The sequence below is a fragment of the Rhinolophus sinicus genome, chromosome 2, assembly GCF_057876585.1.
Source record: "Rhinolophus sinicus isolate RSI-liver-muscle chromosome 2, RSI-T2T, whole genome shotgun sequence".
Classification (NCBI taxonomy): domain Eukaryota; kingdom Metazoa; phylum Chordata; class Mammalia; order Chiroptera; family Rhinolophidae; genus Rhinolophus; species Rhinolophus sinicus.
This window is the reverse complement of record NC_142502.1, coordinates 46,823,453-46,850,378: the sequence shown is the minus strand read 5'-3', so window position 1 is coordinate 46,850,378 and position 26,926 is coordinate 46,823,453. Positions and strand designations below refer to the sequence as shown.

The following is a 26,926-nucleotide window of genomic DNA, read 5'->3' as shown; positions in this document are numbered from 1 at the left end:
GGGCGCAGCCCACCATCCCACGTGGGAATTGAACTGGCAACGTTAGCGCTCACGTTCTAACCAATTGAGCCATCGGCCGCCCCAAAAGGTAAACTGGTTTTAAGATTAGGAATTGGGAAGCAAAAGTTGGCTGGGCTTGGAGACCATGATGGAGGACACCGTGGTCAGCGGTGCAAAGGGCACCACTACAGGGGACCCTCATGTAGTCATTTTTGACTCCCTAACTATAGACTTGAAAGTTAGAGCATAAAGCATGTTAGGTTTTACAAATTACTCTCAGCAAGAATCGTCTTGAGAAAAATACAAGGTTTTACTTAGGATTCTGTAGAGACTAAAGCAAAATGGTACCACAGGTAAAATTTAGTGTTGTTTTCTTCCCTTTTTTCAATATTTCTTGTCCTCATTCTTCCATTCACTTAACAAATGTTTATTGAGCATCTGCCTTGCGCAGGCAGTGTGTTATTTCTGGGCATGTAATGATGAATAAAACAGATGCAGCCTTTGCTCACCCTGCTACAATGGCTTTGAAACACTTATGAATGTCACTCACAGTAAGAAATATCTTTTACATCCTGACCCAGTGTATGAGTGTACACACACACACCTGAAAAATAGTTTCACTGAAAGAAAACTTACCCTTATATGTGATGCATTTTGATATTTTATATTTTATTGCATTTAGTCTAGGTAACATTTTGCAAAATTGTAGTATAAATATCAGAACCAGGATATTGATATTGTTACAATTCACAGATCTGTTTGAAATCTCTCCAGTTTTACCTGCACTCATTTATGTGTGTGTGTTTAGTTCTATACAGTTTATCACCTGTATAGGTTCCTGTATCCATCACCATAGTCAAGATACTGAACAATTCTATTACCACAAGAATCCCTTGCGTTGTCCATAGTTTTATAACCATGCCTACTCACCATCCATTTCTACGTCCTGGCAACCAGTAATCTGTTCTTCATTTCTAAAATTCTGTCATTTCAAAATTGTTATATAAATGGAAAGATATGTAATCTTTTGAGATTGGCTTTTGTCCCCTCATAATTCCTTGGAGATTCACTCGAATTGTATGTATAATTATTTCTGGAAATTGTTCGCCTTACAGCTTCCTGGTGGCCATTCTTTGCCTCATATCATGGACTATCACCCTACACTCGGGCAGCTAGTATTCAGCCAAGGACTCCAGAGTACCCACATGTTGGTTTTGGGGGCTCTTTCATTACATAGCTTCCTCCTCTTTAGAACTTTGCGTTGCAAATTGCCCCTGTGTTGGACTCCTATAATTCGGATTTTTCTTAGCCCAGCTCAGCCAGACCTGGGTGTTTTACTTGGATTCCCACTTTCTGTGCATGAATCTGGAAGATGTCTTCATGCCAACACCTGGAGTGATTTAGAGCTCATCTTATTTTTCCCTTCTCTCAGGGATCAGAGCCTTGTCTTGCTTCTTGTCCAATGTCTGAAAACATTAGTTTCATATATTTCATCCCCTTTTCTGATTGTTTATATTGGGATAGCAAGTCTAGGACCCGTTATTTTCACATGGTCTGTCAAAAGTTTTCTTTGTCCTGATACACACTGCTAAGCCTTTCTTACTCCAAGATTATGCAAATGTTCACACATGTTATCTTCTGGGTCTTTCATATTTTTCAGCACCTTGGATTCATCTGGAATTAATTTTGATGTGAAATGTGAGGTAGGGATCTAGTTTTAGTTTTTGCAAGTGGCTGTACTTGTCTTTTGCAATTATTAATTTTTTTCATATACAATTATATATGTACTTAGGTCTACTTAATTGGTTTAGTTGAGTTTTTTAAAAATCTGGTACCATTCATATACAATATCTCTAATTTTGTAATATGTTTTTATTATGTAGTTCTTCTCCCTTTCCTCCTTGCTTCCCTCAACCTTTATTAATTGCTATTTATCTTTTTTAAAGAATATTTTTGAAACTTCTTGTGTTATCCATGTGGGTGAATTTTTAAAAGTGTGGTGGGTGTTTATTTTGTTTTATTCAAATGTTAAGTACCTTCTATTTTCTTCCGTTAATCTTAGACCTTAGGTATCATGCCATATCAGTACACAGTGACCTATATCATTCATTTTACTGGGCATATACTATTTTATTATGTGGATGTTCTACAATTCACTTAACTAGTTTCCTGTTGATAAGCATGTACATATATATAATATATATGTTATGTATCTGTAACATACATTTTGTATATATAATGTATATTTTTTTCTGAAAAAAGAGAGACTTTATATTTTTTTAAATTAAATTTATTGGGGTGACAATGGTTAGTAAAATTACATAGGTTTCAAGTGTGCATTTCTGTACTACATCATCTATAAATCCCATTGTGTGTTCACCATCAAGAGTCAGTTCTCCTTCCATCACCATATATTTGATCCCCTTTACCCTCTTCTACCATCCCTCTTCCCCTCTTACCTTCTGGTAACCACTAAACTGTTATCTGTGTCTATGAGTTTTTGTTTGTTTGTTTGTTTGTCTTGCTCCTTTGTTGCTTTCAGTTTTATATCCTACATATGAGTGAAGTCATATGGTTCTCGACTTTTTCTGTCTGATTTATTGCGCTTAGCATAATCTCAAGATCCATCCATGTTGCCACAAATGGCAGTATTTCATCTTGTCTTATGGCAGAATAGTATTCCATTATATATATCTATATATCTATATCTATATCTATCTCTATCTCTATCTCTATCTCTATCTCTATCTCTATCTCTATCTCTATCTCTATCTCTCTCTCTCTCTCTCTCTCTCTCTCTATCTATCTATCTATCTATCTATCTATACAATGTGATTTATATATCACATCTTCTTTATCCAATTATCTATCGAGGATACTTTGGTTGTTTCCATGTCTTGGCCACCATAAATAAAGCTGCAAGGAACATCGGAGTATATATATCCTGATGGATAAATGTTTTCAGACTTTTTGGGTAGATACTCAGGAGAGGGATTGCTGGGTCATATGGTAATTCTATTTGTAATTTTTTGACGAACCTCCACACTGCCTTCCATAGCAGCTGCACCAGTCTACATTCCCTCCAACAGTGTATGAGGGTTCCTTTTTCTCCACAGCCTCTCCAACACTTGTTATTATTTGCCATTCTAACCGGGGTGAAATGATATCTCATTGTGGTTTTGATTTGCATTTCCCTAATAACTAGTGAAGTTGAGCACTTTTGCGTATATCTATTGGCCATTTGTATGTCTTCTTGGGAGAAGTGTCTGTTCAAGTGAAGAGGAGATAGACTTTAGAATAATGTTAAGTTATTCCTAAATTGATTTTGGTTGGGATTCTATTGAACTTTGAAATAATTTAGAGAGCAAAAATATCTTTATAGTGTTGATTTTGGTTCTGAATATTTTAAAACCTTTTGATAGATAATGACAAATTGACTTCCTACCAGATGTATGTCAGAGTGCTTACGAGTATTTTCCCACATCCTCACCAACGTAAAAATGGTGTATCATTGGTGTTTTAATTTGTATTCCTTTTATTTCTGATGGAATTAAACTTTAAAAAATATGTTTAAAGCTATTTATATTTTTGTATCCTTTGAATACTCATGTTTTTTGCACATTGATCATCTTTCCCCCCCGTTAATTCTGTATTGTTCAGTACTCTTTCATTTTCAGGGGGAAAAAAGGCAGTTGAATTAGCTGAACCGGGGGAGGAATTTAATATTTGGTTTAATTGTTAAGTAATGATCTGAGCTTAAGTAATATTTTAGGTACTTCTCTCTGTGTCCCTCCCTTTCCCTTCTCTTTCATCTTTTGGTTGTGCTTTCCTTATTGTTAGCTTCATTCTTGGTAAGAATTTTTTGATGTTATAGGAAAGATAGCTCCTGGGATCTTGTAGATTGTACTCTTAAAAGGAGAAGGGATGATTCTCGTTCTCAGAATCCATACTAACTACCCCCACAGAAGCTGACCTAATTGGGTCACATGCCTGTGGCAGGGACAACCATAGTGTACAGGGTAATGGGGTATTTTTATTGGCTCCCTCTCTGATTGATACTCTCATAGAATCATACTAAGTATTAATAGAAATGTTTTCATAAGGAAGAGATTTAGGACAGACAAAAAAACATGTCCATTGTAGTTTCTAAGAGCTCTTTATATCTTAGAGATATATAAGTTTAAACTCCCGAGTTCATGAGGGCAGGGATTTTTGTCAGTTTTGTTCACTAGCATATCCTAAGCACCTAAAATAGGACCTCACACATGGTAGGCATTCAGTAAAACTATATTGAATAAGTGAATAAGGATATTAATTTTATTTATGGTGATTTTGATGTTCAGGAGATTGAATTTCTTTGAACCTTCTGAACATCAAAATCACCATAATAAAGATTAATGTAATCACCATAAATAAATGTAATAATAATAATTAATGTAATCATCATAAATAAAATTAATGTGGTTTCATGTAGCCTAATCTATCAATCTTTTCCTTTATGATTTCCTTTTTCTTTTCTTTTTTTTGTGTTTTTTGTTTTTCGCTTTTATATCTAGAAACTTTTTATATGATGGTCTTGTTATATTTTAAGCCCATTTTAATAAAAGCGTTAGCACAAAGATTACATTGAAATATATATTGTTCACTTTTTTGGTTAGATAATTTATGACTTTTTTCTCGATATGTAGGTATACTATGCTTTATGCAACAAAATTTGAACTTTATTGATTTACCTTTTTTTTAAGGTAAATATAATGATTTAAAATTTGCTGCCACTCACTATATAAAAAATATTGTATTGAATATTTTTGCAAAAAATTACTTTTCAATCTAACTGGCCTCTTCATTAAAAATCTGTTTAGTAAGTTATATTTTTAGGTACAAAAAACTTGCTGGCAATTCTAATTGCACAGGCCCAAGGTCACCTCATGGAATGGAGGAAAGCCCAAAAGATTTGCGACTCAGATCTCCCTTCCTGAGTTGCAGCTCCTGGGAGGAGAGCATGGGCACTGGCGGGTGGTGGGAGAAGCAGCAGGAAGGATGAGAGAGGACCAGCCTGCTCTGGGCTGGCCTGCCGAGGAATGCTTGGTGTGGATCACGCTTGTGAACTGCCCGTCCCGAAAGCTCTGGGCTTTCTGCTAGAGAATAGGCTTTCTGTGCGTGCCCGTGTTAAATGCCCAGGCAGTTGACTCTTCAATTACTAATGCAATCATAGCGGTTAAAAGTTTCAGAATGTTGAAAATTAGATAATTTAATGATAAGGGTTGACTGTATCAGAATTTCAAGTAGGCCTCATTTTGAAAGACCTATGTTCTCAAGATTTTTCAAAAAGTGTTATAATTGGCAATTCTCCAGCTCTAACCTACATCTATTATTTATTTTCAGTATTTATGTTAGATAGTAATCTTTATTTTCTTCTTTTTCTTTTTTGAATTTTCCCATAGTGCCCAAGACAGTTCCTCATGCTTAGTAATGGCCCAATAAATAGTTACTTAATTACTTTATTTATACTGGTGCCTTTGGGAAGAGAAACAGAACAATGAATAATCTCTAAATCTTGTCAGTTTATGAACATAGTTCTTTGGGGGAAATAGCCCCTGTAATGTTAACTAAATGTTGTATTTCCTAAAAACAGGATTTTAACAGAAAAGAGTAATATCAACATTTTATGTTTAGCTAGTTTAACATAAAAAATAAACACTCCTTTCTAAAAAAGTAACATAGTCTTAAGCTTTCGAGTAGAAGAGTGTGGTTTCATTATCCCAAAGCTAATGAACAATCATTAGAGCAATCAGTAATACTGTTTAATAATATTCTTTTCTGTTTTTTTCAAGGTACAGGGAAAACAATGGTGATGGACATGTTTTATGCGTACGTGGAAATGAACAGGAAAAAGCGGGTTCATTTTCATGGTTTCATGCTAGATGTTCACGAAAGTAAGTTAATGATCTGGAAGAAGTAATTTTTCAGTGGGCAAACACTACACAATAGTTTTCCTCATCTTTTAAAATTCTTAATATTTTAATTGTTTAAAACATAGAATTTTGCTTAAAGTAAGATTTTATTTGGCTTCATTTGATTTGTGCTATATTGAAACAATTAGTAATGTGTCCAGAGTTAGTCCTAGAAACAAATCAGAACTTCCAAATAAGAGAACAGAGGTTGCTGTATAAAGGTTAGGTATTTCTTCTTTCTATTAAGGATCAGTCAGAAATGTTAAAGTCTCACCTGTTTCAAGAAGGTATTCTTGATGAGGTCCTTTCTGCTGTGTCACCTTAGCATGTTGGCATTCCGTTTGTACTTGTATGTATGCTTTATTGCTTTGCCAGTGTTCTTAAGTTATTTCCTTTTTGCATTGTCTGCTGTCAGCTACACTATAACCTCTCCAGGGCAGAAACAGTGTGTTTTTATTCTAATACTGTCAGCATTTAGTACACATGTAATGAAAGAAGTGGGACTGACTCTAGTGTATTAGGCTGTTGACAAGGGAACACCTTGAGTAGATCCGCATAGGGCAGGACCACCTCCTCTGCCCACATCCCTGAAATTCTCAGGACTATGCTGCCCTGTTGATCACCTAGTGACCATCTAGTCATGCTATCACTATCACTTCGTCATCTGATTGCAGCATAGAGATGGTATGACCCACAAAGTATCCGTACAACCATGGGATTATAATCATATGTGAACAACTTATTTTTGAGTAGAGGAAAATACAACCAATTCCAATAATCACATTTGATTGTATGTGGAATTTAAACTTAATTTTTATGTTTATACAAAAGTTTCATTTGAAGATTTAAAAAACATGGTATAGTTGTCTAAAATGTACTATTAATACAATAGTTGATTTTGTGTTCAATTTCATCCATTTAAGGAATACACCGCCTTAAACAGAGTTTACCAAAGAGGAAACCAGGATACATGGCTAAATCATACGATCCAATAGCTCCTGTAGCTGAGGAAATCAGCGAAGAAGCATGTCTCTTATGTTTCGATGAATTTCAGGTAAGGAAAGCTGTTTCATAGATGTAGCGTGGTATACTGAATGAAGTGTGAAGGTTTAAAGTTTGTTCCTGATTTTATCATTGTTTTATAAATTGATTTGACACACTATCTCTTAATGTTACTATGCGATAGCACACCACAGCTTGCACAGGGCAGGTATGGCCTGTCTGCTTTTATACGGTCAGTGGGAAAAGAGTAGTTTTTTATTTTTAAAGGGTCATTAAAAAAAGGAAAAGAAAATGCAACAGAGGCGATATGCAGTTTGCAAAGCCTAAAATATTTACTATTTAGACTTTATAGGAAAAGTTAGCCCACCCTGATAGTCTACTCATTGGGTTCACATTTCCCCGCACCACAATGGAGATGATGTAATGATTACAAAACAGTGTCTTTAAAGATGTTTGAGTTTTAAGTGTTATGTAAAAAAACAAGTGATTCACACATTTCATTTAATCCTTACAACTTATCTGTGCTAAAGGGACGGAATTGTCTTAGTTGAACTTTTAAAGTTTCTTCTAGTTTTAAGATTCTTTGCAATGTGCATTTAAATTGGTAGTAAGTTATTTCCTGATCTTTATTTCCTAGGAGAGCAAATATGGCATGAAAGCAAACACTATGTCTTATGCTTATTCTGTATCCTATGTCATGCCCAATGTAGTAATAATAATAATGATAGTAGAAACTGTAGGTTAAGAATTATTTCCTCTTTATTTGACTGCTTTCTTTAGTAGTTCTGAAATGTAATCGTTGATTTTTCTATAATGTTTGTCATAAAAGCGACTGATTATTGGCATGAAAATAGAAAAATCTACAAGTACTGAGTATAAGTTTAAAAATAGAGCTTCACACCAAAGCTTTTGAAAACTATTTCTGGAGTTGAGTGCAAAAATTCCTGTGTCTGATTGCCTAGAATAAAGGCCCAGAGAACTTCCAAGGGTAGAAAACTGAAAATCATGTGTGCCTGCTCTTTGCCCTGGGTGAGTCACATAGCGTGTTTCATGTTTGTGATGAAGTGAGGGAATTACCCTAGTTGAGTTTTAAAATTTCTTCCCATTTTAAGATTCTCAGAAATGATGCATTTAGAGTGGTAGTGTGTTACTTCCTGTTCTCCTGTGCTTGAAAACCTGGGTTAGTGGAAATAGGATGTGGTCAGGGCGCCTTTATCCCAAATGAGGCAGTTTGATCCACATAGCTAACAACAGTCTTGATTTAGAAGAGAAAGAGGAATTTTCGCCAGGAGTTGTGTTACACTGAACCAACTGGGGAGGAGAAATATTTACTTTCTCCCCTCAGTGTTAAGACAGCCTGGCATTCACCCTTCGCATTGCAGAAGTACAAAGGTCTTCAAAAGAAAGGCTTATGGAAAAGAGACGTCTCTGGCTGCTCTGAAAAGGTGTGTTAAGCCCTCCAGATGTGGCGCTGCAGACAGAGGAGGGCCTCATGTGGTCCTAAAAATACCATAGCAGCTAGTTGACAGTTGTGCCGCCTTCGACAACAAAAGTCAGGGATGAATCAATGAAGACCATCTCTCTTGGTTTCTCATTTATGAGTCTCTCAAATTATTTCTAAATAAAATTGAATTGGTACTGTTAAATTTTTGATTAAGTTAAAAGTTTTTAAAGTATGTCAATATCCAACCTTTGTAAAATGAATCATGGTTTACAACGTATTTTTACATCCTTAGTTCATTTAATTCTGTAAAGTAGTAATTATTACTGTCTTCATCATGTAGATGAGGAATGTAAAGCATCAGAATTGCCCATGTAGCATGTAAAAAATCATTAGCTTTAACTTAAAAAAATGTAAATGTTAAATAGTCAGAGAGATGATTGGCATATCGACATAATGACCATTGGCAAGACTGTTTCAGAAGGTTAGGAAACAGTGGAAATCTGGCCGTGCAAAGGAGATGCTGAGAAGATTTATAACCAGCAGGGCCAAAGTACCCATTAGGCGCAACAATCATAGTACTTAGGGCCCATGATACTTTTAGGGTCCCATGCAAATATTTTAATTTCTTTTAAAATTTGAAGAAAAATGAATATATCAGTCATGAATCCAGCCTGTGTATGTCTGTATCTATATTATACTTGTCTTATACCAACAGTTATCAAATGTAATTTATGTATATTTACTTAATTGATCTGTGCTCCCAAAGATGAACGTGCCTAGGGCCCATGAAAGTCATAACGCTGCTCTGTGAGTGAGGTCCCAACAGAAACCTGTCTGCTTGCTCTGGGCATGCTCCACTGAGTTCAGATTTCAGAAGGCTGATACACGGGTGGGAAGAAGGAAACAAAAGCAACTATCAGGATACTAATGTTTGAAATGAGTTGAGTCTTGCAAAAGAAATGCAGGCAACAAAAAGGATTTTTCAACTTACATAATAAATAAAAGGGAGATCAAGGGGGAGACAGGCCTCTTGCTAAAAAATGTTGCTTGCTCACAAATAGAAAGGGATGTGATGGCGCTGTCTGTCATCACCTGCCCCATCCAGAGTTGGTTTGATGTTCATTCATTTACTCATTCATCCCAGTTGCTTTAAAGAGTCTTATGCTATACCAATGTCAAGTGTCTTGAACAGTTTTTGAGAATGAATGATTGCATAATAACGAATGAATGAATAGACAGGACCTTATCTGTTCCAGTCACATGGACCATGTCTGGACATCTGATCTATGAGTAGCTAGTCTACAAGCTTGTCAACAAACTTGGACATGTGTTGTGTAGCTTGTGGATTGGGCCAATCATATACTCTCTCTCTCTCTCATGTATTTGAACCAAAAGGCACAGAGGGCAGTTCCCGCTTAGTAATGAGACAGGACCAAAGAGACACAGGAAGTAAGTGAATCACAGTACGGGGAGGAGTGGTAGGCTGCTCCCTAGACAACAGCTGAACTCTCCAGAGCTACTTCTAATCCCGGGCCAACCTCCAGCTCCAGTTCCCCGGAAGTGTTATCAGTGCAATTCCTGTCCTGGAGTCTTCTGTAAACTCCTTTCCTTTTAGCTGAATCTCCTGTTTCCTGCAAATAGCCTTAATGAGAGTGGAGCTATTCAACTCATGTTTGGCTCCTGTCTTCTATGTCAAGAAGGATTTCCCTGTGATCTATAAAAGACAACATAAATAGAAGTGCTGTGAGGAAATGTCACCTTCCTTAATATAAAATTTATCTCCAATGGAAAGAGAATTACCTGATGAACTAAAGCCCAAGAAATCCAGAGATGGGGTATTTACCCGGGTGCTTTTGGTTGCAGGCAACAGAAAACCCAACCTAAAAGGACTGAAACTTTAAGGCAGGGGAGATATGCTGCATAAGATAGTGTCGTGCCCTTGCTCAGACCCTCCTGCTTCCGCACCGACTTTGTCTCCTATACTGTCAGCCTTGCTCATTACTCCCTACTGTTTCCAATCTTACTTTCTTCATAGATTAGGAAACCATAGCTCATAGTGGGTGCTATACCAAATGCTTCTTTCTCACCGGGGCTCTGGAAGAAAATGTGTGCAGAGATGATAAAAAAATACTGAATGCCAAATCAATTGCTTTTATTTGATTCTGAATTTCAGTGTATCATTCTCGAATGTTAGTGTTGACAACACGAGAGACCCTCTTCCTGGAGCAAGGTGGCCTGAATGTCCTAGAATGAAATATGTTAATAGTCTTGTCCTTTTATTTCCTCTACAATTCCAAACTTGGACCTTGGAGCTTACCATTTTATTCAAGAAAAGGCCAATATCTGCATGTACCCATTGTTGTGACGAGCCAGAGAAAGCAAGCGTACAAAGGCAAGAATGTGCCCCCTGCAGGCAGAGGTGATCACTGAGCAGAGCCCGGATGTCCTGGATGGTCTGCTGCTGGCCTTAGAGAAGCTCCGCTAGGACACCAAAACTGGATTGTTACAAATCCCACTCTCTTCTTGTCCTCCTTTTCTAGAATTCGAAAGGGAAAGGGCTATCCCCAAATATTGTTGCACCAGCACTCAGATACCCAACATCCACACAATTTAGAACAAGCAAACCGATTTGGAACAGTATTCTCCAGATACTCATCAGAATTGTCCAGATCTTTGCACAATTATCTCTTTAATGAGAACTCTCCCTACACCCTCCTTAAAATTACAGTTTGCAATTGATCTCCACACTCCCAGTGCCCCTTACCTTTCTTTTTCCATAACATATATCACCTTTGAACATATATATTTACTTAGTTATTATGTTTACTATTCATTATACATATTTTTCCATATAAATGTAAACTTGAGACAGGAATCGTTGTTTTGCTAATTGATGTATCTCAAGTGTCTTGAACAGTTTTTGAGAATGAATAATTGCATAATAATGAATGAATGAATAAATAATCCTAGTAACAAATAATAACTATTGAAGTAGTCCCTCAACTAAGTCTCACTTCCCTTAAATATAGTAACAACCCACTGTTTTTTCCTGTTAACATGCTGAATTATCTTAACACTTTTGCCTAATTTAATAGGTATCTCATTGTTTTAATGTGTATTCCTTTAAGTAATAATATGGTTGAATTTTTTCCATGTTTGTTTACTTACTAATTAAAAGCCATCTTTTATGAACTATTGGTTTGAGGCAATGTCCATTTATTAGAATGCTTGCATTCTATCATGATATTCTGTAATATTAGCTACTGTTTACTGAGTGCTTTCTATGCTGTACATTATTATATCCACAGCTAAAATTCTATACAGCTATACATAAATAATATAGAATTATACTGACATGCATACCATACATAGATAATAGTCATAGTTAACATTTCTTGAGGATTTATTATATATATCATAACCATCTTGTAAGTACTGCCTTCATATAATGAGGAGATGAAGGATCAGAGAAGTTAAGTAACTAGTCCAAAGCTGCACAGCTGGTAACTCAGTTTGAATCCATCATCAGTCCTCTTATTCACTAGTAGTAACAGCTGTGTTATATGTTCTCCTTGGTATATGGTATCTTCTATTATGTCTTTAAATATATAGATCTAGAGCTGGGTGGGCTTTTAGTAGATGTTTTAATGATAGAACCTAAAAATTATCCTTAAGCCTATTAATCCTAGTACAACGCATTATTGATTTACTAGAAAAGAAGTTTTAGGCACTTTAATCTTAACGACAATATGTCTACAATCACCACTTTACTTTTAAAATTGAATCCTATTAGTAGTCTTGATTTTTAACTAGCCTTTAGGTGGTGTTGCTATAACATTTATTTTACTACGGAGATGAATGGGAATTGTGGCTGCTTAAAAACAAGAATATATTCTTTCTTTTTTGTGCTTTTGAATTTAAGGCATATTTAAGACTATGTTTTGGTAGCATCCTGAAGATATTAGATATTAGATTCTGAAGATATTAGAATACTGAAGAAAACCGATAAAAAAAAATGTTATTTCTTCCTGTCTGTTTTTAGGGAGACTGGATAGATGTTTTACTAATATGGTTCAAAAAAAAAAAAAGAGAGAAAGATTTCTGATGAGCAGAATATCATGCAAAATTCTCTATAAGCTATCAATATCATTTAAAAAATAGTTTTGACCGTTTTTATAAAACAGGAAAGCTATTAAAAGCTGCTAATAAAAAATAGGTGCTTATTTTTGTGCTAATACTAATTACTGATAATGCATGCTTATGTTTGTCACTCATTACATGGCACTGTACCAATCAGTGAATGACTGAGACTCAAGCACTTACACATGTAAATTAACTATTAGATTTTTTTTTTCTTTTTTACTTAAGTGAGTCATGATGGAAAGCAACTCTAGGTCATAAAAAAATCTTTTCTCTTTAATGCTAATGAAATGTCTCCACTCGCTGTATTAGCCGACTACCCTTATTGGTAATCTGTAGCCTTCTCTTTTGTTCCTGCTAGTAATGAAATGCTGGGTGCTGAAAAAGCCTGCTCTTCAAGAATGTGTAGCCAATTGTCTTCTGTTCACTTATACTGTAAAATTATTGTTCCCCAGCAAAGTGGAACAAGTATGGGGACAAGTTCAAAAGAGTATACATTGGCACCCGACTACCCTGAGTGACTCCTGCTTTATTAATTAGCCATAGCTTCTCCAAGTTAATTTACTCTGATAGAGCAAAACCACTCCATAATACAAAAACAGCAGATGATAATTCAACCACAAGTCTTTATTGTTTGCTTTCACCGATTTTCAGTTTAAACCTTTGCACTGTGTTATAAGCTAAATGTCCCTTCACTTTTCTGAACCTTAGGGCACAAAAGCTGTTTTAAATTTTTTGGAAAACATCAGTGAGATGGTCAAATGACCATTTTTATTCTCTAAAATTGGGCAATGTTTAATTGATAACATTCTTTTTAAAAGTCGTGTATTGGGAATCTGATTTAAAAGTGCGGTTTCTTCTAAAAATTGTAAGCTCCTTCTGTCCTCTCATCACAAATGCCACTGGTGTTTAAGCATTTGAAAAGGGCCTTCTCTGTGAGTGTTTTTGCGGAAGCAAAATTTGACAGTGATTCTAAGCTCCAAATTAATTAATATTAGTACCGCTTTCCTTTTCATTTCAATCACTGCTTTGTAAGCTCCCAAAGTCTTTTTAATTTAAGAGCCTTCAGTAGTTTTTTAGTTAATGTTTTAAAATTATAGCCTGAGACAGAAAAGAAAGATCTGTACATTCCCATATCCTGGTCTTGTTTTGTTTTGTTCAAGTGGGAAGGAAATAATTGAACTTTTAAGTAAGATATCAGCTGTAAAGAGGAAAAAAAAGTGTTTGAGACCTGTCCACGCCAGGTTGTTGTTAGTTGTGTTATAACCAGTTAGTTGGTAACTTTTAGTATTTTGATCTAATTTGAAAGAATTCCACTAGTTTCTATGTACTCTAACATGGTTTAAAAATAACAATTTGATATTCATTGTGTGATACATTTAATGAATATGAGACAACTTTTATTGAGATTATCTAAAATGTGCTATTAAAGAAAGATCAAAACATTTTTACATCGGGAGTATCTAAAATCCACGTTATTATAGTCATACGGTGCAATGATTAACATCAACCTTCATAATACATTTATTTTTGAAGTCATCTTCCTTCCCTCCTTAATTTCTGCATTCCTTTGTGATTTTTAAAAGCTTTTTCAAAAGTCATCATTAAGCTTATTTGCTAATTGTGGATTTTTAAAAATAATTTTGGAAAACATCCATCGTTATATGTATCTGTGTACTTAAATTAGATGAAATAGTTTTATCTGCATGATGCATTTCTTGTTTTGTCAGAAGTCATTTTTTTAAAGCACTGTGTTAGCCATTCTTGTAAGTTTTTTTAATTTTTTAATTTTTGTGTGTGTAGAAGGAATATTTGTGTTTGCGAAGGTTCGCAGACGCTGGCTGTGCTGGAAGTGACTGCAGTGCCTTTTGATTATTCATGGACAGTAATAGAAGGCACTTAAAAAGAACAATGAAATTGCTTATTTTTGTGATGGGCCATCTGTTGAATTGTTTTGTGCAACAATTGCACAATAGTATCTATGTCATATCATTCTATTTTCAACAGCAGCTGATTATGTCTCACTGGCTACTTGTCCTTATTTCTAAAGTTCCATGACCATTTAAAGTCACCTTTTCAGCGACCTTTGCCAGAAAGGTATTAGAAATCTCAAAACAGCCTGTGTATTTTTTTCTCTCTCCGTTTTTTTTTTTTTGGAGGAGAGGGACTGTGTTGGGAGTACTACGTAGGAGGAGGGAGTTGGTCATGTTAGTTCTAATTAATTAGACTTCCTAAATGTTCAGGACAATTATCTATGCTTTCCACCTGTAGTTCTATGAAAGAAGTTTATATAGAGCCATTTGATAATTTGCGTAGAAATGATAGGCTTGCAAAAAAGGAGAGTCAAGTTTAAAAGACTACTTACTATACAGCCTTTCGTGGTTTTAATTATCTACTCTTTTCTTCATGATGGTAATTAGAATTTTTCTCTTGGAATTCACTTCCATCGTGTAAGAAAAAAAAAAAGATGGGCCATTAGCAAGTTTGTGAGAGAAGTGAAATTAAAATAAAACAAATGTGTTGTTGTCCATAGGTCACTGACATTGCTGATGCCATGATTCTGAAACAGCTTTTTGAAAATCTGTTCAAAAATGGGGTCATCGTTGTGGCAACATCCAACAGGCCACCAGAAGGTAAACACAAACACTGTGTTAATCTCAGCGAATTAGGTGGAAACTAACAAGCTTTTAAAAATCCATAATTTTGTACTTATTTTACTGTGTTAATAAATCTGATGACTTTGCTTAGGATTAGTTTTATAATTCACTTAGTCTGAAAAATCAGTCGGTATTTGTATTTGAATAATGTTCGTATTCTTGGCAAGCTAAATCCAGGTGACTGCCTGTCTTTGATGCACTTGCTGTTTTTCTCTGAGTGTTAGATATGTCCTATGTGCATATCAAAGAAGGCAGGCATTTCTAACTGATTTTTATGGACCATAAAAGACACGCAATGAAATGAAAGGCAAAACTCCTAATTAAATTTTAGAAAAAGACTTACAGCTCACTTGCATAAATAGTTTCTAATACTTCATTTATCATTTCTAAAGCACTTGTGGCTTATTAGGAAATTTTTTGAGAAGTAAAATACAAGTAATATTTAGATAAAAATAACAAGTTTGAAATTTAGTATCTTTCGGCTCATCATGTGGTCAGTTGAGGTCTAAGGAACCAAAAATAATATTTTTTTGCATTCGTAATATTAATATCTTTCTTCCTGGAATGCTCTTCCACCAGATATCTGTAACGCCAAGTCTTTACCTCCTTTAGGTCTTTGCTGAAAAGTGACTTTGCCAATGAATCCTAGACTTATCTCCCTATTTGAATATCTCCCTATTCCCTTTTTTCTGTCACTGCTTCTCCTTACCTGCTCTATGTTTTCCCTGTTGCACATATGGACCCACCATATACTTTATTTACTATATTTATGGTTTATTGTCTGTCCCCTTCCGGGAGGCAAAAGCTTTGTGAGGGCAGTGACTTTTATTTCTTCTGTTCACAGATGTATTCTAAACATCTAAAACAGTGCCTAGCACATAGAAGGATTTCAGTAAATAGTCTTAGAATGCGTGTTGAATGGATGCGTATTTAAAAAGGGTCTCTCTGGCTGCAGTATTGAGAATAGACTGTGGGGATGAGGTTTCACGGTTAGAAGTTAGGAGACAATTTAGGAGATGGTTGCAACAATCCTGAGGGGAGATGTTGGAGCAGTGAACGTGGTGAGAGTGGTCAGATGCTGGATATATCTTGTAAGTAGAGCCAAAAGATTTACTGCTGGAATGAATATAGAGTATGAAAAAAGAGAGAGAGAGAGAGGGATAAAGAATGACTCAAAGGTTTTAGCCTCAGCAATTGGAAGCATGAAGTTGCTGTTTACTGAGATGGTGAAGACTACAGGCAAAGCAGATTTGGGGAGGGAGGTGAAAGTAAGGGTTCTGTAATGATGAGGCAGATGCATATAAGAGTTTGGATTTCAGTGGAAATGTTTGGACTAGAGATATAAATTTGGGAGTCATCAGTACTAAAGGAAGCTGGAAAGAGCAGCCAGTGAGGTAAGAAGAGAACCAAGAGTGTCTAGCGAAGAAAGGGAAAGTGGTACAAAAAGGAGGGTTGATCACCTTTGTTAAAAGCTACGAGGAGGTGAAAATGAGGGGGAGAATTGACCGTTGGAATTGGTCATACGGAGTTCATTGGTGAACCTGAGAAGAGCAAAATAATAGAGTGTGTATTTTTTTTAAATAAGCATGTCACATTGATGACATATTGAATTTGTAATCTAATACATACAGATCTTACTTTGTGAACTGCTGTCAAACTAGGTTGCTCTCATTCTTTATTTGTGTAGTTGATTTCTTTTTCTTGCTATTACATTTCAGCTTATTAGTTTGTCTGCATTGTTCCATTGAATTGATTTATGTTGATATATTTTTGAAGTATGATTTTAAAATAAATTATCTTTAGCCACCCCTATTAACTATGACATTTATAAACTTGATAATCATACTTCTATATCTTCAGCCGTTCATTAATTAAAATGTGTGAATAAATAAGACCAAGTTTAGACCTCTGTAGTATACTACTAGAGGCCTTATTTTAGGGAGCCATCAATTAATTAATACTTTTGGATCCAGTTATTCAAATAACTATAGTTATGTCTAACCTACTAGAGAATTATGAATGATTTTGTCAGATTCATTTGTTAAAATCCTTAATGTTAGCATCATGTGATGCATTATTGTAGCAACCCTATGAGCCATGGCGGTGAGCTTTTTAATATTAGATCATCTGTCTAAATGAAAGTGAGACTTGACTCTACACTAGCTGACTGGTTGACTTAACAGTGTCATCTGTATTACCCTAAATTATTCAGTGAAAAACTATGTTCATAAATAGCAAGATGCTAAAACAAGCCTGGAAGCCCTCCCCTAGCAAAGACTATTGAAAGGAAAATTGCAGTTGGCTGTTCAGGCTACTGCAATGTGGTAAACTGAGGCAAGACAACCACAAGGAGAGGTTAAGGAACATTCTGGAGCTCAGAGCTTTGTAGGAGTGAACAGACTTACAAGCCCACAAAGGTAGCAAGCAGAAATCCAAGGTGGGGCCACCCTTCTGTAGAAGAATGAAAATTCAAGGTGCAGAGTTACAAAAATTGAGCATTAGCCACAAACTTAAAGAAAGTCTTTTCTCAATATAAACTGTAGAAGAGATGCTTGTCATACACCAGATTTTTTAGCCATGACAAACAGTCATCATAAATATCTTAATATTTTAATGTAAAGAAGAGGGCATATCTGTATATATAAATAAATGCATATTTATATATAAATATAATTTTATATAATATAAAGAAAATTGCATATCTATCATTATGTAAATAATACATCTATTTATATATAGAAATAGAAATAGTTTTATAGGTGAAGAAATAAGACTCAGAGAGATAAAGTATGGATATAGGAAAAGGCAAAACTATAGGGCAAAGAATGGATCAGTGGTTATCAGGCTGGAGTGAGGAGGTGTTTGACTTCAAAGGAGCAACACAAGAGAATTTTTGGAGATGATGGAACTGTTTTATATCCTGATTGTGGTGATAGTTACATGTGGTAAAACTCATAGAACTGTACATCCCCCCAACAGTTAATTTTACTGCATGTAGATCAAAAGCAAATCACATGGCTAGTGAGTGGGAACACAGGGGCTAGAACCTAGGTTTCGTGGCTCTTAACACTTTGCCCTTTATATTTTCTCCTTGTTGGTCATCACTGATCTTTGTGTACCCTGTCCCAAATAAGGAGTGTCCCCTTTTCCGACCATCAAAATGCATTCAGCTTTTACTCTAGGTAACAGATTTTAATTGAGAGCACCCAGAAAGGTGGTGGTTGTCGTTATTATTATTTATTATTATTATTTAAGGAGGACGCAGCTCACAGTAGCCCATGAGGGGATTAAACAGGCAACCTTGGTGTTATTGGCACCACGCTCTAATCAACTGAGCTAACCGGATTTTAAATAGCATCTACTTATTCTCAGAATGTTACAAGAGGTGGGGGAAGAAACTTCCTGGAGGAGGGCTGAAGCAAAGCCCAATGGCTGGAGAGAAAATGGCCCATTTGGGGAATTGAAAGGTAGCCAGTGAGGCTGGAGGGCAGCAAAGGAGGGGAAGTAGGATGCAGTGAGGTACAAAATGAATCTGGAGAAGTGAGAGCTAGACCTTATAAAGCACTCATTAGTGTTCTGAATTTTATTCTGAGAGAAATGAGAAGTCATTGAAGTGCTTTAAGCAGGGACTGACAAGATTGGAGTTGGAAATAATCACTCTGGTTATAGTGTGGAGATGGGTAATGGCATGGGGTGCAGTGATTTGGTGGCTTCAGGGAGACATGTTAGGAGGCTGCTGCAGTACACTGGGAAAGAAATGATGATGGCGTGGTGTAAGGCAGTGCTTCTCTACTGGGGTGCTCTTTTGCCCAGCAGGGGATATTTGGTCACGTTTGAGACATTTTCAGTTGTCACAACTGGGGAAGGGGACAAGAAGTAGGTGCTGCTACTGGCATCTACCGTGTTTCCCTGAAAATAAGACCTAGCTGGATGATTAGCTCTAATGTGTCTTTTGGAGCAAAAATTAATATAAGACCCAGTCTTATTTTACTATAATATAGAACTGGGTATCATATCATATCATATCATATCATATCATATCATATCATATCATATCATATCATATCATATCATATCATATCATATCATATCGGGTCTTATGTTACTTTTTGTTCCAAAAGATGCATTAGAGCTGATTATCTGGCTAGGTCTTATTTTTTGGGAAACAGGGTAGTCGGTAGTCAGAGACCAGGGCTTCTAATAAAATACCCTATAATGGACAGGGCTGTCCCCTACAACAAAGAATTAACTACCCAAAAATGTCAGTAGTGCCGAGGTTGGGAAACCCTGATATAAAGTGATGCCAATGGATATGGAGAAGATAGATTTGAAAGATATTTAAGAGGTAAAATGGATAGTACCTGGTTATAGGTTCGCTATTGAGGAAATGGGAAAGGCCAGTTTCTAAACTTCTGGCTGTACAACTGTGTGGGTGGTCGTGCCTGTCATTCAATAAATACAGAAAAATCTGGCGGTTAGAGGTCCAGAAGATATTGCCCAGCATAGAAAAGCATGTATTTTTTTTTTCTTCCTCCATTAATTTTTCAGCTTCTTTGTTTAAATTGTTTTTCAATTCATTCATCTCATTCCCTCCAGTTCTAGTTACAATACATCAATTTCATGTACCAGATAAGCTTGCTTTTATCAACTAATAAGTAACTTAATTGTCAACTCACACATATGAATTAATTTTATCAGAAAATGATCAGAAACTTTAATAAATAATTTTAATAGACAATAATTGATAGGCAAGTAAAAGCAACATCAGAATTTAGGAATGTAGGAGAGAAAATAGTTGTGGTGGGGACTGGTCTGGGAAAGTCCTGTAGACGAAAAGAAAGGGAAGCAATACTTGAGGAGGTGACGGGAATAAGGTACCAAAGAGTGACTGCCTGTATGTCACCATTTTTTCTAAATTCTAACTCCTCCGCTGCTTGTGTCCATGGCCTCATCCTCCATACACCGTGTGGTTGTTGAAACCCCGAACTAGTGTCAGCTTACGATTGCTCCTCTAGCTTTTAGCTTCCTATTTGGTGGTTTCTAGGGATTGTTTTCCTACTTTCTTGCAAGCTCAAAAATGTTTAGTATATTTTAAACAACATCTCGAGCACAACACTTGTAGTGCTACTATTTTATATTTTCTAGGATAATCTGGCTAAGGCTCTTTAGAGAGGATCTTGGATCAGAGGAATGGGAAATTGCTGGAAATTTTTCAGAGAAAATAAATCTAGAGAGAGTGTGTATTCAATTTCTTATTTTTATAAAATCTCAAGTAAATTATTTATTTAGCAATTTTGTCACTTAGGTATATACTTTACATGGCCTATGTACATATTTTTACTTTTGGAAGATTATATTGTCAGGTCATTAGAAGAGCCAGAAACAAAAATCCACAATTAAAAACTCATACAGTATATGCTACTCACTTTTTAGGTTCTGAAATAAGATTTTGTTAATTCTATGATATTCTAGTAGGGGAAAATAATATTGTAAGATTTAAGTGCATGGAGACCCTAACAATAAATTAATAATAGACTGGTGGATTAAATTAATTAAAATGGAAATTAATAATTAAACTTAATTCAATCAAAAATAAGAATACATTTTTATGGAGAATTAAAATATGTAAGTTGAAATGACTATGCTTCTTTGACAGTGAAATGCAAAGTGCTAAAAAGAAAAATGTCCCCTCTTGACTGAACATAGAAGAACTTGAGAACAGTGCATTCTGGACTTTCTCATTTTTAATTTATTATTTGCTATAATGAAAATGCTACAGCTAGCATTAGCATGTCCAAGAATAATCTTGTGTTACTTGAATTATCAGGCAACAACACTATGAGATCCTTCCTCAAGCCAACCTACCCATAGTAGTAAATAAAAAGCTGGATATCACTAGAAAGTTGGCTAACATTTATGTGCGTGTGCACTAAATGACACACAATAATGTAATTAATCATATTAATATTTCTAGGCAGAAAAATCCAGTGATGTTCATGAAAAAAGCTGAAAGAGCATTTGGCAAAATTCAACATCTTTCTTGAAAGAATCATGCCATAAAATTTAAAAAGATGGATAGTTTCTTAACATGATACCAAATATATGTATATCAGTTCTGAAGTCAGAATTATGCTTAGTGGAGACACTGGTATTTCTGTGACAAGTGTGAGCAAGCTAAGGATGCCAACTATCACTTTTTAACATTGAACTACAGAACGGACAGAAAGATTATAAGAACAACTTGGTGACAGTGAGGGGAACGAAGGAAAAACCGTATATTTTGATTACAGGTATTCACCAAGATTTGTCATACCACTCCTTTTTCAAGGTTATGTAAAAAACAAAACAAAACAAAACAAAAAACTGAAACTTTAATATGGGAACAATAAGTAGGAAAGAGAAGTAAGTATCAGATAATTTCTGTTTTCTGTTCTTTAAAAAGCAGGAAAATACAGACTCTGAGATGTAGATCTAATCTGAAAGAAGACAATAGATTGAGTTGAAAACCTGTTTACTGAGAAATCAGCTGAAATAAAAAAGTTAAATGAGATAAGAAAAGATTAAATTAATTGAATTAAATAAATTAAAATCAGCATTAGAAGCACTAAAGTGTAGACTTGAAACTAAAGAAAATGAAATCAGTGATGTAGAAAAACAACTTAGGAAGCTCTGCCAGCGTGTAGAAATAGAATAAAGAAAATAAAATAATGAAAAAAGTAAATAAGTCTCCTGGAGGAAACAAGTCTTAATGTGAACTTATTCAAAGGAAATGTTTGAAATAAGAAAGCTGATTATAACAATGAATTGAGTGTAAATGAATAGTATTTGTAGTTACTGCTTGCTTGTATATTTGTAAATTTTGTTTCCCTTGGAGAGGAAGTGTACAGATCCGGAGTGACAGTGTCATCATTAGTGGCACTGATAACTAGGGAAATACACCATCAAGTATTTTAGAATTTAAGATATGCCTTCCACTTTTACAAACCTTTTGTTTGTAAAAACAAAAGGTCAGAGAAAAATATTCCTTATAGCAAAAGCTAGAAAGCAGAAGAAACAGCAAAAAGGATGAGTAAAAAGCATGAAACAAGATCAGACATGTCAATGACAGGAAATATAAGTGGGTTAAGTTTCCCTGTTACAAACTAAAACTTCTGCTATGGCTGAGTAATCTCCTAGCTGAATGACCTTCCTGCAGACAGCAACAATAAATTCTGGACAAAATACATAACACAATTATCTGAAAGTCCTAGAGAGTGGAAAAAAGCAGGCAGATTCTAGAGAGGAGACAAAACTTGGAAGAGGTCCAAAAGGGAGAGAATTTCCTGATTTTTAAATGGCTATCAGCTTTAGACGAGGTAAAGTCAATGCTGCATCAGGTGTCTGAAATTCTGATGGAAAACCTATAGTTATCTGGCCTGAAGAACCAGCTGACAGAGTTTGGGGCAAGCACTATTGCTGAAAAATGAAAAGTAAATTCCAGAGAGAACTAGATCGATGTAGCCCCAAGTTCTGTGTATAAATCTTGCCGAAATCTCTGGCTGACCTCTGAACCGTACATTTACAGGGTAGATTTCAAGGACAGGGTACTGATCTGATATTTGAGTTTGTAGTTTGAGTCTAATCAGGGCAATTTTTTTGCTAAAACAGAAATATCAACACTCTTCAGAAAATGAAACAGAATCCACAAGGTCCAGGATACAATTCCAAAGTAACAAATGAGGAAAATATGACCCATCCTCAAGGAAAAAAGAAAAACCAAGATGAACCCCAATATAACATATTGGAATTAGCAGATAAGGACTTTAAAGTAACAATTATTACTGTAATTTTGTTGAGGAAATGAGGTAAAGAAAATATATTCCTAATGAATGAAAAGATAAGAAGTCTCAGCAGAGAAATAGAAACGATAAAAATTACCAAATTTAAGTTCTAGAACTAAAAAAGGCAAGAACTTATATAAAGGTTCACTTGATATGAGCTTAGTAGCAGAATGTGGATAACAGAGCAAAGAGCCAAAGAACTTGAAATTATCCAATGTGAAGAACAGAGAGAAAATGATAGAAGAAAAGAAACAGCCTTCACAATTTGTAGGCCATAACAAGTATTCTAACATATTTCTGATTGGAATCTCAGAAGGCAAGGAGAGAGAATGGGGCAGAAAATCTTTTGAAGAAATAATGACTGAAAATTTTCCAATCTGGGGAAAGACATAAATTTACAGATCCAAGAAGCTCAGTGAACTTCAAGCAGAATAATACAAGAAAACCCTGCTTAGGCCTATTGGAGTCAAACTGCTAAAAACTTAAGGTAAAGAGAAGATCTAGAAAGCAGCCAGAGAAAAATGGCATGTTCTGATGACTTACATTAGACACTATGGAGACCAGAGATTGGAAAAACATCTTTAAAATGTGGGGGGAAAATTATCAACCTAGAATTTTATATCCAATGAAAATTTCCTTAAAGAATGAAGACCAAATACATTCTGAGCTCAAATAAAACCATTAGGTTGGTGCAAAAGTAATTGTGGTTTAAAAGGTTAAAAATAATTTCAAAAACCACAATTACTTTTGCACCAACTTAATAAAATAATTGATCAACGTCAGACCTGCACTACAAGATACTCTAAATGAAGTTCTTCAGGTACAAAGGAAATGATACTAGACAAACACTTGACTCCTGAAGAAGAAATGAAGAGCAGCAGAAACGGTAAATATTGGGGTAAATATAAGCAACTGGTGATTCTTTTTAATTTCTTAAAAATAGAAATGATTGTTTTATGTGAAATTATAACATTGTCTTGTGTGGTTCATAATGTGATTCATGACACCATGGCAATAGGATTAAGTGAGGAGTTTAGATGGATTTATATGGACACAAGGCTTCTACATTTTTTGGGGAAAGCAGTATGATATTAATTCTAAGCAGAGTTTGAAAATCTAAGGATACATATTGAATCCCTAGTATCACAACTAAAATAAAGGCCAATAGAAAAATTGAAAAGGAATTTTAAAATATATTCAAATAAACCAAAAAAGGCGGGAAAAGAACAGAGGGGACAAAAGTAAATAAAATAATAGACCTCACTATTAAATGTTAATGAACTAAACATTACAGTTAAAAGGTGGAGATTATCAGAGTGGATTAAAAATAATCAAGAGATGTAATTTAAATATAAACATAGATTGAAAGTAAGTTGATGCAGAAAGATAAATCATACAAACAGTAACGATACAAAGGCTGACATGGGTTTATTAATGTCAGATTAAATTGTCTGCGTCAGGCACCCCTGGTGCCTGTGACCCCTCCCAGGGAATGCTTGTCTGGGCTTAGCCTTTCTTCCTCAAGTCATAGCAGCAGTGGGCCTGTGCCTCTGATTCCTGGGCCATGGTACCGGAGTTTGTCTGCTAGGGATTACAGTTGTAGGTAAATCAAGCATGATATGGTGGTTTGTGGAAAATAGTTTTGAGCCTCAGATCAGTTCAATAGCAGGGCACTTTTTGTCTAGTACCAAAATGAGCTACATAAATTCCTAATGTGGAATATAGCTGCCCAAGAATGATATTTTTGTCTTATCAGAAATGTACTGTTATAGTTGGCTTCAGCTATAATCATTTATGATATCAAATAGAAGAAATATTTCCAACTTAAGGAATCAATTAAGAGCTCTTTGTCAACAAGGCCCATCTAATTAATTTTGTAGTTGACGTTGCAGGGACTAAGAGTGCTATTATCTCAAAAGGGAAGTTATGGAAAGAGATGCTAAGGACCACACTTACTCATCCATATGATTCTTGTAGAGATCAGTGCAAAAACCACACGGAACTTAAATGAATTCTTAAAGAACTTTGTTGAAGAATTCCGTCCACTCACACCAGCACCCCATCTGGTAATAATAAGGGCTTCAGACTCCCAAGACAACATTAATAATCAAAGTGAAAGCTTTTGTTGACTCACCCTCAGCCATTCGCACTTGATCATGAAATAGTTCTGAAAGTTAACAGAAGGGTTGGGGTCTTTGCCACTAGTTTTTGCTTGGCTGGTTTTGGGTCTTCTTCAGGTACAAAGCATTCCTAGAAATATGCAACTCTGTTCTCTCATTGAAGACTCCAGTCAAGATATTTAAGTCCATTGATGCCTATTATAAAAAGAAATCCTGGTACGAAAACTATATCATTGGTGTTTGACCTTGCTGAAAATGAATATATATGTATATAGATGGTAGTATTTTTGTAATCAAGATTTTATGTAACATTTTATAAAGTTTCTCTTTCATGGTTCTTAAAAAAAAAGACCCAATGGAGTCCATAATTTCCTAGAATTCTCATAACACAATATTAGCAAAGCAAATCTTGCAATATATAAAAAGGATAATACAATCATGACCATGTAGGGTTTATCTTAGGAATACAAAATTTATTTAAAGTCTGAAATCAATCAGTGTCATCTATATTAACAGAATAATGGATAAAAATAATATGATTATTTCAATAAATACAGATAAAACATTTGACAAGATCCATTCATTATTAAATGCTAGGGTTAGCATTTTGTTTAAAAAGCCCACCAAGTAGGAAAAGAAAAAAATTTCCTTAATCTGATAAAGAGCATCTACCAAACCATCTACCAAAACCCAGTAAATATGTTTAATGGTGAAATATTGAACATTCTCCCTCAGACAGGGAACAAAGCAAGGATGCTTACTGTCTCATTTCTAGTCAGCATAATATCAGATGTCCTAGTCATTGAAATAAGGCAAGAAAACAAAGCACATAAGTAATGGAAAGGAAGAACTAAAACTGTCTGTTTTTGCAGAAGACACTATTTACATCTGCAAAACCTCCAAATAAGTTCATAGAGCTAATATGTTAATTTAGCAATCACAGGTTACAAAGTTAAATGCAAAAATCAATGATATTTTGTATATTTGTAGCAAATAATTAGAAAATGATATAAAACAACTTTTTACAATAGCATCAAAAATATAAATTAGAAATAAATTTAGCAGAAAATCTGTAATACTGCTTCACTGAAAAATACAAAATATTGCTGGGAGAAACTAAGAAGATCTAAATAAATGGAACGATATATTTCTTGTATTGAAGCATTCAGTATTGTAAAAAGGTCACTTCTTTGCAAATTGATCTATAGATTCAGTGCAATCACAGTCATAACCCCAGCATGCTTTTTTTGGGGGGGGACAGAAATTAACAAGTTGATTCTAAACTTTATATGGAAATGAAAAGTACCTTGAATGAGCAAAACAATCTTTAAAAAGGACAACAAATTTGAAGGACAAACAATAGCTGATTTTAAGTCTTATGATAAAGCTACAATGATTAAGATGTATGGTACTGGCATAAGGATAGAACAATTAATCAATGGAGACTAATGATTTGGTGGTAGGCAAAGGTTTCTTAGACAAGTCACGGAAAGAAATACCATAAATAAAAATTGATAAATTAGACTTTAACAAAAATTTAAAACTTCTGCTGCTCCAAAAGCACCTTAATAAAATGAATAGGCAAAGCATAGACTGGGAGAAAAGATTTGTAAATCATATATTTGACAAAGGGATGGTATCCAGAATATATAAAGAAACCCTAAAAGTCAATAATAGAAAGACAAACAACCCAATAACAATTGGGCCCAATTTTGAAAAGGCACTTCTTTTGGCTAGTAGGTACATGCAGAAATGCCTTTCTTCAATAGTTATCAGGTAAATGCAAATT

General features: G+C 35.0%; 1 protein-coding gene across 4 annotated transcripts in view; it reads left to right on the top strand.

The window, feature by feature from the left end:
• AFG1L (AFG1 like ATPase) overlaps positions 1-26,926 on the top strand; it is a 198,507-nt gene that overhangs the window by 50,387 nt on the left and 121,194 nt on the right. For all 4 annotated transcript variants that reach the window (XR_016020209.1, XM_074333372.2, XM_019735074.3 and 1 more), the window contains exons 4-6: positions 5,835-5,936; positions 6,878-7,008; positions 15,074-15,173. Coding sequence is in view for 3 of the 4 variants with exons in the window: in XM_074333372.2 (XP_074189473.2) it covers positions 5,835-5,936; positions 6,878-7,008; positions 15,074-15,173 (333 nt within the window). In the remaining variant the exon portion in view is untranslated. The remainder of the gene's footprint in view (positions 1-5,834; positions 5,937-6,877; positions 7,009-15,073; positions 15,174-26,926) is intronic.